Raw genomic sequence first — 19,008 nt, 5'->3', positions numbered from 1 at the left:
ACACAGCTTGTGGGATTTTAGTTCCCCGCCCAGGGATCGAACCCAGGCCCTTGGCAATGAGAGCACGGAGACCTAAGCACTGGATGGCCAGGAAATTCCCTGGGAATGTTAACTCCTACTAAGAACACTCTCTAGGATTTGGAGGCTATTACCTTAACGAAATCTCATCCATAATCCAATAGCTACAAAATGAGAAGTCCTTTCTTCAGGAATGGACTGAACTTTGCTCTTAAACATTCAGTTTCCCTTAACTATAAAGTAACCCATCAGAACATAAGAGAGTGTAGCCTGCACAATAAGACTGATATCTGGGTGTTATTAGGGTGATTAATATCTGGCTGATATTACCCTACCTTGGTTTAGGGTAATATCATTGTAGAAATTGGAGCAGCATTATTGAGTCTAATTTTCTGCACCTCTTGATGTTTTTTTATCCAAAAGGTATTTTCTTAAGTCAACACATGTTCAAAAGGCCTACACACAGCATGCAGTGACTGTGATTAACAACCTCCTTCTAACAAAACGCACATCTATTGAAATCAGTACAATCTGGATACCTAACCAACTTGAAGTCTCCTACTTGAAAAAAAATTCAAAGAAAGCTTAAAGTGTAAGAAGATGCCCTAGGGAAGACAAATTTTCAAAATAATTCAGTTACAGAAGGGCACTGATAAGTTCTGGGATACAGGAAACCCCTGTTCAATGGGATACTGAGCAACATAATGACATTCCAACAGTTAATGGTGGAATCATAGTACTTCAGAATTTGGGGCCAAAGGAGTCTTTAGAGGTGATTTCAAGAAATTCTCTTATTTTTACCATAAATAATGGGAGAGTTGGAACTTTACTGAGGGGAGGTACTGCTAATGATAGCGACAGTTGAAATTTAACATTTAGTTCCTACCTTTAATACTTTAAAATTGGATTTAGTATACATCATCTACAAGAACTAAACTGAATACTAGTTCATTTTGAGTCCTCCCACAAGTATCTACTGACTTTTTTGTGTGTGTGCTGAAACCCGGGAACAAACCAGGGACCCCTCCTGACTCTTAATGGCTTCTCTGGCCATCAATGATCAGGACTGTGAAAAATTAGAAGCTAAGACTGAGGACTTTCTAGTACAGGGTGTAACAGACTGCATGTTTATAACTCGTCAAAATTCATGTATTAAAACCTAACCCCCAATGTGATGGTGTTAGAAAGTGGGACTCTGGGGAGGTGATTAGGTCCTGAGGGTGGAGCTCTTATGAATGAAATTAGTGTCCTAATAATAGAGACCCCAGAGAGCTCCTCTGTCCCTTCTGCCATGTGAGGACACAGCAAGAAGACGGCAGTCTATGAGCCAGGAAACTGGCTCTCACCAGACACTGAATCTGTTGGCACCTTGATCCTGGATTTCCCAGCCTCCAGAACCGTGAGAAAAAATTCTGTTATTTATAAGCCACCTAGTCTATAGTATTTTTGTCATAGCAGCAGAATGAAGTAAGACACAGAGTAGGCAAACTTTTTCTGTAAGAAGCCAGATAGCAAATACTTTAGGCTTTATGGGCCACATGGCCTCTACTGTAACTACTCAACTCTGCTGATGCAGTATGAAAGCACAGATAATATGTAAACGTATGGTATGGTTGTGTGTTCCAATTCAACTTTATTTATGGATACTGAAATTTGAATCATTTTCATGTGTCATGAAATATTCTTCTTTTGATCCCCCCCCTTCAACCATTTAAAATGTAAACAATTTTACTTAGCTTAGCTACATGCTTAGCTTGCAGGCCATATAAAAACAACCAGTGAGTTAGATTTGGCCCATAGGCCATAGTTTACCAACTCCTGCTCTAATAGCACACACCACAGCTTTAACCAAGAGAAATTTAACCAAAGTAGGAGAATATCTCATCAAATCGAATATTATTATACAGTTGTCCAAGAAATTATATTTTCTCCAAAGAAGATCTACAAATGTCCAACAAGCACATGAAAAGATGCTTAAAACCATTAGTCATGAGGGAAATGCAATTAAACCCACAATAAGATAGATACCACTTCACACCTACTTAGCATGACTATAGTGATAATAAAAAGCGGAAAATAACAAGTGCTAGGGAGGATGTGGAGAAATGGGGACTCTTGTACACTGCTGGTGGGAATGTAAAACGGTTCAGCCATTATGGAAAATAGCTTGGCAGTTCCTCAACAGTTAAACATAGAATTACCAAATGATCCAGCAATTCCACTCCTAGGTATATCCCCAAAAGAACTGATATCAGATACTCAAATACATGTACAATGTTTATAGCAGCACTATTCACAATAGCCAAAAGGTAGAAACAGCCCAAATACCCATCAGCAGATGAGTGGATAAAAAATTGTCATAAATACATACAACATAATACTATTTAGCCATAAGGAGGAATGAAGTTCTGATATACATGTTACCTTGCGGATGAACTTTGAAAACATCATGCCAAGTGAAATAAACCAGACACAAAAAGGTCACACATTGTATGATTTCATTTATACAAAATATCCAGAATAGGTAAATCCATAGAGACAGAACACAGGCTGGTGGTTGCCAAGGGCTTGGGAGAGGACGGAACGAAGAGCAACTGCTTCATGAATATGGGGTTTTCTTTTGGAGTGATGCAAATGTTCTGGAACTAGATAGAGGTTGCACAACATTGTGAATGGCCTGAGTCCCATGGAACTTTTCACTTCAAAGTGGTTAATTTTCTGTTATGTGAATCTCCCCTAAAAATGTATACTTTCCTATCAGTTTGAAATGATGGGACAAAAAGAAGGGGAAAGCAGAAAATGGCCATAAAAATAAAACTCATAACCAAATATATCTCAGTTTTCAACGTCAGAGCATAGTAACGAGATATAGGATGGTTTTCTTTAGTAAGACATATGCAATTCTTAGTTCCAGCAGAATAAAACTGGACAGGACACTACTTTTGTATCCCTAGTGTACCTAGCACTGTACCAACCCCAGAGCAGTTGTTAATAAGCACTCATTAAAAGCAACCTATGGGTCGAATTTGACTCCCCAGCTGTTCAAAACTTATCTTTTATTGGCTAATTAAAGATTGTTCATTGAGACAGAAAGTAAAATAGGCTTTCCAGGGTCTGGGGGGAGGAGAGGAATAGGAATTGTTTAGTGAGTACAGAGTTTCAGTTTTGCAAGATGAAAAGAGTTCTGGAGATGGATGGTGGTGATGGTAGCAGAACAATGTGAATGTACTTAGTGCCACTGAACTATACACTTAAAAATGGTTAAGATGGTAAACTTTATGTTATGTGTTATTTTACCACAATTTTTTTTTAAGATTGCTTTTTTCCAAGGATCTTTTTAAAAAAGTATATTAGTAAGATAACAGTGTATAAACATTGAGTGCCACAGGTAATACTCCAGGTGCTGGAGATACAGCAATGAACAAAACAAAATCCTTGCCCTCATGGAACTAACCTTCTAGAGGGGGAGAAAAATAATAAATATAAAAATTCAAGTAGTGATGAACATTATAGAAGAAAACCAAGGAAAAAGAATAGGGACTGAAGGAGGGCAGGACATGGAGAATAGGGTACTATTACAGACAGCAGGATCAGGAAGGTTCCTATAATGAGCTGGCATTTGAGTAGAGAACTGAATGAAATGAAGGAGCAAGCCATGTGAATACCTGGGTGAAGAACATTTCGGGCAGAGGGAACAGCAAGTGTGAAGGCAGGACCATGCTTGGTGCGTTCAAACAATAGTGAAGGGGCTGCTATGGCTGGAATAGATGAGAGAGATAGAAGGTGGCAGGAGATAAAGTCAGAGCAGTTACCAGGAGCCAAATCATAGTAAGGATTTTTAGATTTTATTCTAAATGTGATGGAAAACCACTGGAAAAATTTAAACAGGGAAATAATTTTAAAGTATCACTCTGATTGCTGTGTGGAGAAAAAACTGTAGGGGCACAGAGTGGAAGCAGAAAGATCTAGGCAAGAGATGTAGTGTCTTGGACCATGGTGACAGCATGTAAAGGTGATAAGAAATGGTCAGATTCTGGATCTACACTGAGATAGAACTGACAGAATTTACTGATGGGTTGGATGTGGGATGAGAGAGAAGAGAGTCAAGGAAGATTCCAAGACTTTTGGTTGACTAGAGGTGACTAGAAGTATTATTTCCTGAAATAAGTAAAACTGGGGAAAGGGTGGCATTATAATGCATTTGGGACACTACTGGACATCCAAACAAAGAAGTGGCAAGGGGAAAAAGGTATGCACACCTGGAGTTCAGAGAAGATAGAGGCTTAGATATAAATTTAGGAGTCATCACCATTTAGACAATAAAAGCAGTGAGACTTGTTGATATAACCTAGGAAATGAATAGAGAAGGAAAGGGGTCCAAGAATTGTGCTCTGGGACTCATCAACATTTAGAAGTCAGGGAAGATAAAGAAGATCCAGTAAAAGAAACTACGGAGTGGCCAGTGAGGTTGAAGGAAAACCAGGAAACGGTGATGTTCCAGAAGCCAAGTGAAGAAAGTATTTCAGGAAGGTTGAGGTTCAAATGCTGCTGAGGTACAGTCAAGTGGGACTGAGAATGGACCACAGGATTTGGCAACATGGCAGTAATTGGAAACCTTGACAAGAGCAGTAATTGGAAACCTTGACATGAACAGTTTCAGCTGAGTAGCCGGAATGAAAACCTGATTGGAAAACCTGGTTGAGATAAGGATAGGCTTTCAAAGAGCTTTTCTCTAAGGGGAAGAGAAAAACGGAGGAGTAGCTGGATGAAAATATGAATGAAGGGAAGATGAGAGGAATTTCTTTTAACATAGAACCTATGATGGCATGTTTGTATGCTGATGGGAGTTATCTAACATAAAAGGTAAGATGTAATTATTGAAGAGTAAGGGGGGATAACTGTTCAGGGCTAAGTCTGTGAGTACACAAAAGGGGACTGTGTACACATATGGGAGGACTGGCTTTCTTCCATTATAATAGGAAGAAAGGCAGAGTGTAGAGTTACACAAGTGGTAGACTGATAAATTTGTTGGTGGAAAGATATGAAAGTTCTCTTCTAGCTGCTTCTATTTTCTCAGTAAGAAACAAGGTCATAGCTGAGAATGAAAAGAGAGGAGTTGTGTTGGAAGTTGGAGCAGAGAGAAGATATGATAAAGTGGCTTTGGAAAATGGGGAGTGTACTGACTAGGGAAATATTATAGAACTGCTGGCAACACTAAGAGCCCACATGAATTTAAAGTGAGACCAGTCATTTGAAAAGCATTTGACAGTAATAAACATCAAAATAGTAAGTATTATGAAGATAATAATTTTGCTAAAATTCTGTTGCTACCATGTACTTACTATATGCCAGGCACCATACTAAGCCAGTTACATGTTTTATATAAACATATGTTTTATTATTATCTTCATTTTACAGATGAAGAAACCGAGGCTCAGTGAAGTTAATAGCAGAATCCAGATTTTAATTCAGTTTTTTCTAATACCAGAAGCTTTCTTCCTATTGACTGTGCTGTACAGCCTCTAATAGTATATAAATTTTATACTGACTTTGGTTAAAATCTTTTAATGTCACAGGACCTTATATGTAGCCATGTTTTCATAGATCAACTGTTTGTTAGGCTAAGTTCTATGAAGGAAGAATAATTTGCAACTTCATGAATTGTATTTCTCCTTACTCTTTCATTACAAAAGCTAACTTTTTAGCAAACAGGTTCTAGTTTAAGCATAAGTTATTTGCTCCCTGCCACTAATAAAATGAAAATGTGATTCGATGTCATAATAATGCCAACATTTCACAACTCCTCTCTTTCACAGCAGGAAGCCAAGGTCAATTAAGACTCACCTGCCAACACCACTGACCAAAGGATAAGGCTTAATTATTAAAAAAAAAGGAAGAGTTAAAAAAGATAATTAATGTGCTAACTACTTTATCAGTTACACTTAAAACCATAAGAGAGGATTTTTTTTTTTTTTTTTTTTTTTTTGCAGTACGTGGGCCTCTAGCTGTAGTGGCCTCTCTCCCGTTGCGGAGCACAGGCTCCGGACGCGCAGGCTCAGCGGCCATGGCTCACGGGCCCAGCCGCTCCGTGGCATGTGGGATCTTCCCGGACCGGGGCACGAACCCGTGTCCCCTCCATCGGCAGGCGGACCCTCATCCACTGCGCCACCAGGGAAGCCCAAGAGAGGAAATTATTTTAACAGCAGGCACCAGAGTTCCTCTTGGGGACGTAACTGTCTGTTGAGGAATATATCTTGACAGGTTGTTTTGGTTGGGCAAGATAAGTTCTCAAGGCCTCATCAGGAAACAGAAGAGATTCCTAACCTTCTCTGCCTAAGACACAAAATTCAGGGCCTGATTAAAGAACATGAAAAACAAAAAAAAAGATATCAGAGAAGAGAAGGTATGGTGCTAGTACAAGGAAAGAGGACAACATGACAGGAGGCCACATTGACTACTGACAAGGAAAGGTGAGAAAGCGGTAAACTGACTGAAGGCCCTTTAAAAAGAACAATGGCTAACATTCCATTTTCAATTATTTGCAATATTTTAAATGCAAACACTTCCTACCTCACCAAATCTTCAGAAAAGTGTGCTACACATACAAATACCTAATGTAAATGCTCAGGGGAGGGGAGAAATCAAAGTAAGGGGGCTGAGCTCTGCATCTGGTCTGGCAAGGAGCAGACAGAACACCTACAGGAGGTGAGAAATGGATGAATCTAGAATTAAGCAAAAGCAGAAACTCAAAAATAAAAGCCACTGTAAGCCCTAGAAATTCTCAGAAATCTTAGAAAAGCATTTTTGGTGTGGGATAAGGTTAGCTTGAGTCAATCATATCTAAATCTCAAAAGTCAGGTTAATATCTGGGATATAAATTTTTTTCAAAACATTAAATTGCTCATTCCTATTATTTTGAAGCTTTTATACTCATACTGTAGAAACTCTTTACAGTATTTAAACTATTTAAAATTTTTTTTCAATTTTAAAAATCTAGACAAATACAAAAAGGGAGATTTCCCCATAATCCCACCGTTGTGTACACTCAAACACAAATTAAGAAGCAAAAAAAAATACCTCTCTACACCTCCAATTCTACTTGCCTGGAGGTGACCACTGTTATATGTATCAGTTTTATTTACTTCCAGACTTTTTTCTATAATTTTACAGTATATATATATTTTTTGTCCTAGAAAGGGGGTTGTACTAGACACAGTATGCTGCAACTTGCTTCATTCACTTAACATATTACGGACACTTTCTATCTTTCCAAGTAACAACATATCAAGCTACTTTATTTTGTTAAATGGTTGCACAGTGTTTCATTACATGAACTTATCATAGTTTGTCTAATACTCCACTGTCAGGCATTTACGCTTTTTTTCCAAATGCTTGCTATTATAAATAACACACTGAACTCTGTAGGAGACATTCCTGGGAATGGGATTCCTGAGTCAAAGCATATAAGCATTTTAGTTATTTACAGATCATGCCAAATTGCCCTCCAATTGGCTCTACAAATTTACATTCCAATTACAGTGTATAGGAGGTTCCTTTTTCCCTACGCCTTTATCAACCTGGATATTATCAATAATTTAAGTTTTGTCAGATTGGCAAAAAAAATTTTTTTTGGTTGATTTATAACTTGCATTTCTCTGATTACTGATTTATCTGAGTGGTTCAACACCTTTCTATACGCTTATTGGTCATGTGTATTTCTTCAACTGAACTACACATTAATATTATTTTATTTCTTTTTATTGGATTGCTTTATCTCTTAATGATTTGTAGAAGCTTTTATGTATTATGAATACAATGCTTTATATTTTGTGTTGTAAATATTTTCTCTTAGTCCATGTAACAGAGACTGCTAGTTGTCTCCTAATATTTATTCTTCTTTTAAATCATGGTATTGTTTACACAGGCAAATGGACACAGCTACAGACCACATTTCCAAGCTCCCCTGCAGCCTGTTAGTGTGACTAAGTTCTAGTCAAACTGATGTGAGCATAAGCAGTGATTATGCTCATAAAAGGAAGGGATATTTATAGCACCCTGCTGGCTGACATGAGGGTAGAGTGGTGGGCCATCTTTCACCCCGTAACACCTGAGGGCTAGCAGAGAAAAGCAAAGCTGCCGCATCAGCTCTGGACCGTTATCGTGAGGAAAAAATAAACTTCTAAATTGTTTAAGACACTGGTTTTTATGTTTTGTTTTTTACAGTCGCCTAACTTATACGTGGACTAATATGGAATTTGGAATCTATAAGTGAGGTGCTGCTGTAATTCAAATTAAAACATGTGGTACTGGCTTAGCAGTCAGACAGCAGGTGGTTAAGACACATCAGGCTAGAACGTTGGTGACCTTTGAAATCTATTTCAAAACATTTGGTAAAATCATTGCCTGTGATACCCTGGAAAGCAGACCACGTGCCAAGCAAGCATGTAACCATACGGGGAAAGGCTGACAAAATTCACAATGTGTTGGCTGTTTTCTTGACAATTCAGCAAAGCCCTAAAATAAGAGATGAACTCAGGCTAGAGGTAGCCAGTGTGCAAGCAGAGACGGAAGGGAATATTCCTCTGTCTGTGGTTGAAAACCAACTGACTAGCGTTCAGTAATTTGGGGTGTGCATCGAAGTACTTTACTATCCCAACTTGAAACAGTAGTAAGAGGTACCTCTAATGAGGGCCTCAAGCTTTTCTCAAGTATCTCCGATAGACTATAGCAAAGGTGAGATTAAGGGTGTTATCTTCCCAATCAAACCCTCTTTTTCAGATGACCTCAATATAGGTGCCATTAGGTTGAGAGAAGAGGATGGACAAAGTTTAACTTGATTTTATATATTTAACCTAATTTTTAAGAAACTGCCAAACTGTTTCCAGAAGTGGTTATACTATTTTAAGTTCCCACTAGTGGTGTAGGAGAGTTCCAGGGCCCTATCAACACCTGGTATGGTCATGGTTTTTTTTCCTTTTTTAAAAATTTTAGCCATTCTAATCGGTGTGTAGTGATATCTCATTGCAGTTTTAACCTGACTTCTCTGATGATTAAACATCTATTCATGTGCTTACTGGCCATTTGTGTATCTTTCGTGAAATGTCTGTTCATATTGTACCCCATTTTTGAACTGCACTGTAAGAGTTTTTATATTCTAGATATGTCTTTGTTTTGATATTTTGATTTTAATATTGCTGTCAATATTTTTTCCTACGCTTTGGCTTGCCTTTTCATTTTCTGAATGATATCTATCAAAGAGCAGAAGTTTTAAATTTTGATGAAATCCAATTTATCATTTTTTTCTTTATTGATCATACTTTCTGTGTTCTAAGAAATCTTTGCCTGAAGTAGCAAAGTTTGTCTCTTATTTTTTTTCAAAAAGTTTTATAGTTTTAGGTTTTATATTTAGGTCTGTGATTCATTTTCAGTTAATTTTTTTTCCTTTTTTTAATCCCTTTTTTAGTTAATTTTTATGTATGGTACGAGATATGGGTCCATTTTTTAATTTTAGAATTTCATTTATTTTTTTATAAAGCAGGTTCTTATTAGTTATCCATTTTATACGTATCAGTGTATAAATGTCAATCCCAATCGCCCAGTTCATCCCCCACCCCTCACCCCACCTTGGTGTCCATACGTTTCTTCTCTACATCTGTGTCTCTATTTCTGCCCTGCAAACCGGTTCATATGTACCATTTTTCTAGGTTCCACATACACGTGTTAATATACGATATTTGTTTTTCTCTTTCTGATTTACTTCACTCTGTATGACAGTCTCTAGATCCATCCACGTCTCTGCAAATGACCCAATTTCCTTCTTTTTTATGGTTGAGTAATATTCCACTGTATATATTTACCACATCTTCTTTATCCATTCGTCTGTCAATGGGCATTTAGGTTGCTTCCATGACCTGGCTATTGTAAATAGTGCTGCAATGAACATTGGGGTGCATGTGTCTTTTTGAATTATGGTGTTCTCTGGGTATATGCCCAGTAGTGGGATTGCTGGGTTATACGGCAATTCTATTTTTAGTTTTTTAAGGAACCTCCATACTGTTCTCCATAGTGGCTGTATCAATTTACATTCCCACCAACAGTGCAAGAGGGTTCCCTTTTCTCCACACCCTCTCCAGCATTTGTTGTTTGTAGATTTTCTGATGATACCCGTTCTAACTGCTGTGAGGTGATACCTCATTGTAGTTTTGATTTGCATTTCTCCAATAATTAGTGATGTTGAGCAGCTTTTCATGTGCTTCTTGGCCATCTGTATGTCTTCTTTGGAGAAATGTCTATTTAGGTCTTCTGCCCATTTTCTGATTGGGTTGTTTGTTTTTTTAATATCGAGCTGCATGAGCTGTTTATATATTCTGGAGATTAATCCTTTGTCCGCTGATTCATTTGTAAATATTTTCTCCCATTCTGAGGGCTGTCTTTTCGTCTTGTTTGTAGTTTCCTTTGTTTTGCAAAAGATTTTAAGTTTCATTAGGTCCCATTTGTTTATTTTTGTTTTTATTTCCATTACTCTAGGAAGTGGATCAAAAAAAGATCTTGCTGTGATTTATGTCAGAGAGTGTTCTTCCTATGTTTTCCTCTAAGAGTTTTATAGTGTCCGGTCTTACCTTTAGGTCTCTAATCCATTTTGAGTTTAGTTTTGTGTATGGTGTTAGGGAATGTTCTAATTTCATTCTTTTACATGTAGCCATCCAGTTTTCCCAGCACCACTTATTGAAGAGACTGTCTTTTCTCCATTGTATATCCTTGACTCCTTTGTCATAGATTAGTTGTCCATAGATGCGTGGGTTTATCTTTGGGCTTTCTATCCTGTTCCATTGATCTATATTTTTGTTTTTGTGCCAGTACCATATTGTCTTGATTACTGTAGCTTTGTAGTATAGTCTGAAGTCAGGGAGTCTGATTCCTCCAGCTCCGTGTTTTTCCCTCAAGGTTGCTTTGGCTATTTGGGGTCTTTTGTGTCTCCATACAAATTGTGAAATTTTTTGTTCTAGTTCTGTGAAAAATGCCATTGGTAGTTTGATAGGGATTGCATTGAATCTGTAGATTGCCTTGGGTGATATAGTCATTTTCACAATATTGATTCTTCCAATCCAAGAACATGGTATATCTCTCCATCTGTTTGTATCATTCTTAATTGCTTTCATCAGTGTCTTATAGTTTTCTGCATACAGGTCTTTTAACTCCCTAGGTAGGTTTACTCCTAGGTACTTTATTCATTTTGTTGCAATGGTAAATGGGAGTGTTTCCTTAATTTCTCTTTCAGATTTTTCATCATTAGTGTATAGGAATGCAAGAGATTTCTGTGCATTAATTTTGTATCCTGCAACTTTACGAAATTCATTGATTAGCTCTAGTAGTTTTCTGGTGGCATCGTTAGGATTCTCTATGTATAGTATTATGTCATCTGCAAACAGTGACAGTTTTACTTCTTCTTTTCCAATTTGTATTCCTTTTATTTTTTTCTTCTGATTGCCATGGCTAGGACTTCCAAAACTATGTTGAATAACAGGGGCAAGAGTGGACATCCTCGTCTTCTTCCTGATCTTAGAGGAAATGCTTTCAGATTTTCACCATTGAGAATGATGTTTGCTGTGGGTTTGTCATATATGGCCTTTATTATGTTGAGGTAGGTTCCCTCTGTGCCGACTTTCTAGAGAGTTGTTATCATAAATGGGTGTTGAATTTTGTCAAAAGATCATCATTTCTTTTCATTCATTTTTTTTCTTTATTCTGTTCCGTGGCAGTGAATTCCAACATTGTGTCTCCCAGGTCACTTATCTGTTCTTCTGCCTCAGTTATTCTGCTATTGATTCCTTCTATTGTACTTTTCATTTCAGTTATTGTATTGTTCGTCTCCGTTTGTTTGTTCTTTCATTCTTCTAGGTCTTTGTTAAACATTTCTTGCATCTTCTCGATCTTTGCCTCCATTCTTCCGAGGTCCTGGATCATCTTCACTATCATTATTCTGAATTGTTTTTCTGGAAGGTTGCCTATATCCACTTCATGTAGTTGTTTTTCTGGGGTTTTATCTTGTTCCTTCATCTGGCACATAGCCCTCTGTCTTTTCATCTTGTCTATCTTTCTGTGAATGTGGTTTTTGTTCCACAGGCTGCAGGATTGTAATTCTTCTTGCTTCTGCTGTCTGCCCTCTGATGGATAAGGCTATCTAAGAGGCCTGTGCAAGTTTCCTGATGGGAGGGACTGGTGGTGGGCAGAGCTCAGTAAAACTTTAATCCGCTTGTCTGCTGATGGGTGGGGCTGGGTTCCCTCCCTGTTGGTCGTTTGGCCTGAGGCGACCCAACACTGGAGCCTACCTGGCTCTTTGGTGGGGCTAATGGCAGACTCTGGTAGGGCTCATGCCAAGGAGTACTTCCCAGAACTTCTGCTGCCAGTGTCCTTGTCCTCACATTGCGCCACAGCCACCCCCAGCGTCTGCAGGAGACCCTCCAACACTAGCAGGTAGGTCTGGTTCAGTCTCCTATGGGGGTCACTGCTCCTTCCCCTGGGTCCTGATGCACATACTACCTTGTGTGTGCCCTCCAAGAATGGAGTCTCTGTTTCCCCCAGTTCTGTCGAAGTCCTGCAATCAAATCCCGCTAGCCTTCCAAGTCTGATTCTATAGGAATTCCTCCTCCCATTGCCAGACCCCCAGGTTGGGAAGCCTGACGTGGGGTCAGAACCTTCACTCCAGTGGGTGGACTTCTGTGGTATAAGTGTTCTCCAGTCCGTGAGTCACCCACCCAGAAGTTATGGGATTTGATTTTACTGTGATTGCACCCCTCCTACCGTCTCACTGTGGCTTCTCCTTTGTCTTTGGATGTGGGGTATCTGTTTTGGTGAGTTCCAACGTCTTCCTGTCGATGACTGTTCAGCAGTTAGTTGTGATTCCGCTGCTCTTGCAAGAAGGAGTGAGCGCACGTCCTTCTACTCTGCCATCTTGCTCCTTCGGGCTGAGGTATGGGTCAATGCTAATTCTTGTTGAAAACACTTTCCTTTCTCCATTGCACTGCCTTAGCACCTTTGTTGAAAATCAATTGACCACATATGTGCGGATCTATTTCTGGACTCTCTATTTTGTTTCATTCATCTATAGGTCCCTCTTTTCACCAATATCAAACGATTTTGATTATTTTAGCTTTATAGTAAGTCTTGAAATCTGGTAAAGTCTCCGCCAATTTTTTATTTTTAAAAATTGCTTTGGTTAATCTCTGTCCTTTGCATTTTCTTTTAAATTTTAGAATCAGCTTGTCATTAAAGAAAAAAACGTCTACTAGAATTTTGATTAGGATTGCATTGAATTTATAGATCAACTTGGGGAGAACAGTCACTTTAACAATATTGGGTATTCTTATCCATGAACATGGCACATCTTTCCGTTTATTTGTCTTCTTTAATTTCTTTCAGCAAAATTTGTAGTTTTCAGCGTAGAGGCCTTAGACATATTTTGTTCGACTTATTCCTAGGTATCTTATGATTTTGGGCCTCCCATAAATGTTTGATTTTTTTTAAATTTCATTTTCCAATTGTGTGCTTTCCAATCTTTAGGCCTTTTACTTCTTTTTCTTGCCTATTGCAATGGCTAGGTCCACCAGTACAATACTGAATACAAGTGGTAAAGTGGGCATCCTTGCCTTGTTCCCAATCTCTGGAGTAAACAGTTTAGTCTTTCACTATTAATCACGATCCTCACTATACATATTTTATAGATATTCTTTATCAGTTTGAGAAATGTTCTACTATTCCTACTTTGCTGAGACTTTTTATTACGCATGAGTGCTGAAGTCTGTCAAGTGCTCTCCTTGAATCTATTGAAATCATCATAGAGTTTTTTCTCCTTTACTCTGTGAATATGGTGAATAATATTAGCATTTGAAATTCAATCAAGCCTTGCATTCTTGAGACAAACTCTATTTTGTCTATCAGCCTTTTTACATATTGTTGCATTCAATTAACTTATATTTTGTTTATTATTTTTGCATCTACATTCATGAGGATTATTAGTCTGTAGTTTTCTTTCTTCTTTTGAGGAAAATGTTTGATAACCAACTTCTTTAATCTATATAGGGCTATTCATTGGTTCTTCTTGTGTGAATTTTGACAAGGTGTATTTTTTAAGAACTGGCTATTCCATTTATGTGGTTGTGTTCATTAACATAAGACTGTTCTTAGTATCCTTTTACTATTCACAGATTCTGAGGTGTTAATCTCTTTTCATTCTTGGTAGTTATGATTTGTGTTCTCTTTTTCCTGATCAGTGTAGTTAGGAGTTTGTCAATTTTGTTGATCTTTTCAAAAAGACTATTTGTTAGTCTTCTCAATTGTCTGTTTTCTGTATCATTGATTTCTATTTTTATTTTTAGTATTTACTTTGGGTTTACTTTCCTCTTCTTTTTCTAGTTTCATATGGTAAAACCTCAGGTCATTGATTTTAGATCTTACTTCTTTTCTAATATTAGCATTTAAAGCTACACATTTCATTCTAACACTGCTTTAGCTGCATCCCACAAACTGTGATGTTGTATTTTCATTGTCAAAATATTTTCTAATTTTCCTCGTGATTTTGTCTTTGATTCACAAATTATTTAGAAGTATGTCACTTTATTTCCAGATATTTGAGGTTCTCCTAATTACTCTGTTACTGATTTCTAACTTAATCCTGTTATATTCAGAGAGTACACTTTGTATGACTTCAGTTCTTTTAAATGTATTGAGACTTGTTTTATGGCCCAATGAATGACCTATCCTGGTAAATGTACTACATGCACTTGAGAACAATGTATATTCTGCAGTTGTTGGATGCTCAGTGTACTATAAATGCCAATTAGATCAAGGTGTTTATGTTGTTCAGATCTTCTATGTCTTTACTGATATTTTGTCTAGTTGTTCTATCAATTGCTTAGACAGAAGTATTAAAATATCCTAGTACATTGAGGAATTGTGTTTCCCCCTTTAATTTTTGTCAATTTTTGCTTCATGTATTTTGAAACTCTATTACTACAAAAAACACATTTACAGTTGATACACCTCCCTGATGAATTGTTCATCATTATGAAGTGGCCCTCTTTATAACACTCTTTGTCTTAAAGTCTATTATTTCTGATATTTAAAAATAACCATACCAGCCTTCTCATTCTTCCTGTTTGCATGTTATATCTTTTTCTATGCACTTACTTTCAACCTACGTGTCTCCTGTAGCCAGCCTATGCTAGGAGTTTGCCCTTTTATCTACTCTAGCAATCTCTGTCTTTGAGATTTTAAGACCATTTACATATAATAGTTGTATTGGCTAAATTTGGGTCAACCATTTTATTATTTGTTTTCTCTGTCTTCCTTATTTTTAATTCCTTGCTTCCTCCTTTCCTGCGGTTTTTTTTGGATTATTTCTATACCAATTTTGGTGATTACCCTAGAAGCTACAGTATGTCTCCTTGTTTCCTGCTGCCTGAAGACCACCCTGTAGAATTTCCTTTACTGTTTATCTTCTGTGGCACATGCTCTCTATTTTGTGTTTATCTGAGAATGTCTTCATTTTTGCCATCATTATTGAAGGATCTTTTGGCTGGGTAGAGATTTCCAGGACTGCAGATTTAATATATTAAAAATATGATTCTACTCCTTTCTGGCTTCCACTGTTGCTTTTCAGAAATAAACTGTTAGTCTAACTCAGGGGTTGGTAAATTATGACCTTTGGGTCAAATTGGGCCCAGCAACTGTTTTTGTAAATAGTTTTACTGAAGCATAGTCACAAACATTCATTTATGTATTATCTATGACTGCTTTTGTGCTACAATGGCAGAATTGATTGGTTAAACAGAGATTATATGGTACTGGCATAACGACAGAAAAATAGACCAGTGGACTGGAATAAAGAAACCAGAAATAAACCCTCACATATATGGTCAGATGACTTTCAACAAGGATGCCAAGGCCACTCAGTGGGGAAAGGTCTCTTCAACAAATGGTGCTAGGAAAACTGGATGTCCACATGCAAAAGAATAAAGTTGGACCCTTATCTTACACTGTCTACAAATATTAACTCAAAATGGACTAAAGACCTAAAACTATAAGACTCCTGAAAGAAAACATAGTGGAAAAACTTCATGACACTGGACTTGGCAATGCTTTCTTGGATACAATACCAAAAGCACAGGCAACAAAAGGAAAAGTAGACCAATGGGACTACATAAAACTGAAAACTTTTGTGCATCAAAGGACACAGTCAACAGAAGGACTGTGAGTAGAATATTAGCTAAATTAATGTGATCTTGAACAAGTTACTTATCCTCTCCAAGATTAAGTTTCCTGATCTTTAAGACGATAATACCAGTTTCATCAAGTTTGCTGTATGTCATAAAAGTGAGTGTGTAGTAAATATTTGTCACTGTCCTTTTCTAAATTGCCTTCAAAGTCTATGCCATTGCTTTGAACATCTTCAGTGGTAAGAAATCTTAGTCTTTGATCGTAGATTGGATCATATACTCAACTAAAAGCAACTGTGCAAGCTAAGTTTAACACATAAAATGAGTGATCAAGATAGCTTTTAGTCTAAAAGGCATTTTGCAGAAAGAACCCAATGAGTCTAAACAACATCGCGATCATATTACTATTAGTTTACTTTTTGGAGAAATTCTCACAGAAGCTCCCAAGATTTTTCCAATTTTTATAGGTTAAAATGATTGCTTAACCTGATTCATTAATTCACTGAATTGCATGCCTCTGACATGCATATAATTTGAGAATATTCAAGTTGTCCACTGAAGACTTTGATGACTTGGTTTTGGATCATACAAGAAACATGTTTTATTGGATGTCACCATTTTCTTAAAAAAATGATTCTTTCCAATTTCCCTAGAAAGAGTAGCAGCAACTGTACTAAAACAATCACTCGGGCTCCTACAAACCACAAGAAAAATCCCATTGATACAGAGTCATACTTTAGAGTATCTTTATAATATGCTCAGGATAACGTCTTTAATGTCCATCCACTTTTTTCCTGCCACAGTTTAAGCATATTCCCTCTTGTACTATACTCTGCTAATAAGAGAACAAGTACTTCCGTAATTACAAAGTCTTTGGCATCTGAAGCAGTTATTGAATCACCCTTCATCCTTGCATTCTCCAAGTTAAATAATCCAAATTCCTTTGCTTTTACTTACCATGTTCTCTTTTCAAAAGCTCATATTCTTACATGCAATACTGGAATATAACTTTTACGTACTTTAACAGGATGATTAAGAAAAAATAAAGAGTTAAAATTGCAGTTGTATGAAACAGCAATGTGATTAGTATATTACAATTACGAATAATAAATGAAGACCAGAAAAACTATCACTCATATATTAATTCTACACTATGATTCTACTGCTAACATTCTAGAGCACAATAATCCTTACCAGGGGACTTTCCTTGCTGTGAGTTGCTTCGCTCTCTGTATCCGGCTGGAGTGGATAAACCTGTGTCTTCACTAGGCTTGCTAGCAGGCCCCATTTCTGAAATAAGGAATCCCATCTGTTCTGAAGGCAAGATATTCTCAGGTGTTTTCATCTGGCATTTTATACTGGCATCCACCTAAAATATTAAACCCACTCATTATTCCAAATTTTCCCCAAATATCTACTAAAAGCTAAGATATTTTATCAGAGGAGTTCTACTATAGAAACATGATCCAACAAATAAGACTGTAAGGCTTTTCATCCTTAAGAATGATACCACCCAGGCTTCCCTGGTGGCGCAGTGGTTGAGAGTCTGCCTGCCGATACAGGGGACGCGGCTTCGTGCCCCGGTCCGGGAGGATCCCACATGCCGCGGAGCGGCTGGGCCCGTGAGCCATGGCCGCTGAGCCTGTGCGTCCGGAGCCTGTGCTCCACAGCAGTGAGAGGCCCGCCATTTTCTTACCACCAAAAAAAAAAAAAGAATGATACCACCCGATTTTGTTAAGCTAATCTGAATATTCGGTAGTAAGATGTATATTTCCCCATACACAAACTACTGAAATGTCTATGGAGCTCAAATATTTACTTATGATCAGAGGAAGATTCACCATGAAGTTTCTTTTCTCTTTTTTGGTAAAATTCACATCACACAAATTCACAATTGGTTAATACCACTATCTTTTCCCACTCTAACATCCCTTCCATCAGATTGCCTGCCCCTCTTGGTGATACTGGAATGGCCGTAGGCGTGATCCTCTTGGATGACGTCAGAGGGGTTATAAACACTTTCTTCTATTAATTTTGTATTCTTTGGCTTAATGAGGACCTCAAATTTGTATAAGCTTCACTCCCTATAAAATCTAGATCTGCTCTGCTTATGACACATGAATTTCTCTCTTGGAGTTCCTATGTTTTCTTTAGAATAGCAAATCCCTTTGTCAAGCTGACCAACTTCTCAAATACTCTATTTGTTTATGAATTTATTTTAAAATAAAACAATATAATGAAGTAGAGCTAGGAGTTCAAAATATAGCTTTCAAAAGCTGTGATATCCAAATTAAAAAAAAAGTAACTGTGGGAATGCAATTTTAAGGTACGAAATCTAGTATTTCGGATGTGACTACGAAGGAATAAAGGCAAATTTCGTGTTCTCTGCACAGGCGTGTTTGAGACATACTGGGACTATCTTTGGTCTACTGAATTTATAATATTAATACATAGTATACCGGGTCTCAACAGCTGGGCTCAAGAAGGACAATGAGTTGATAAAAACCATAAGATAGGGCTTCCCTGGTGGTGCAGTGGTTAAGAATCCGCCTGCCAATGCAGAGGACCAGGTTCGAGCCCTGGTCCAGGAAGATCCCACACACCGCGGAGCAACTAAGCCTGTGCGCCACAGCTACTGAGCCTGCGCTCTAGAGCCCACGAGCCACAGCTACTGAAGCCCGCACACCTAGAGCCGGTGCTCCACAACAAGAGAAGCCACTGCAATGAGAAGCCCACGCACCACAACGCAAGGGTATCCCTCACTTGCCGCAACTAG

The 19,008-nt window shown here is 37.8% G+C and overlaps 1 protein-coding gene across 1 annotated transcript in view; it reads right to left on the bottom strand.

The window, feature by feature from the left end:
• The window catches only part of HSF5 (heat shock transcription factor 5), a 48,377-nt gene that overhangs the window by 9,028 nt on the left and 20,341 nt on the right, over positions 1-19,008 (bottom strand). The window contains exon 5 of the mRNA XM_065897634.1: positions 17,427-17,601. Coding sequence (XP_065753706.1) covers positions 17,427-17,601 — 175 coding nt within the window. The remainder of the gene's footprint in view (positions 1-17,426; positions 17,602-19,008) is intronic.

This window comes from Phocoena phocoena, chromosome 19 (genome assembly GCF_963924675.1).
Source record: "Phocoena phocoena chromosome 19, mPhoPho1.1, whole genome shotgun sequence".
Lineage (NCBI taxonomy): Eukaryota > Metazoa > Chordata > Mammalia > Artiodactyla > Phocoenidae > Phocoena > Phocoena phocoena.
This window is presented reverse-complemented; position numbering and strand designations above follow the sequence as displayed.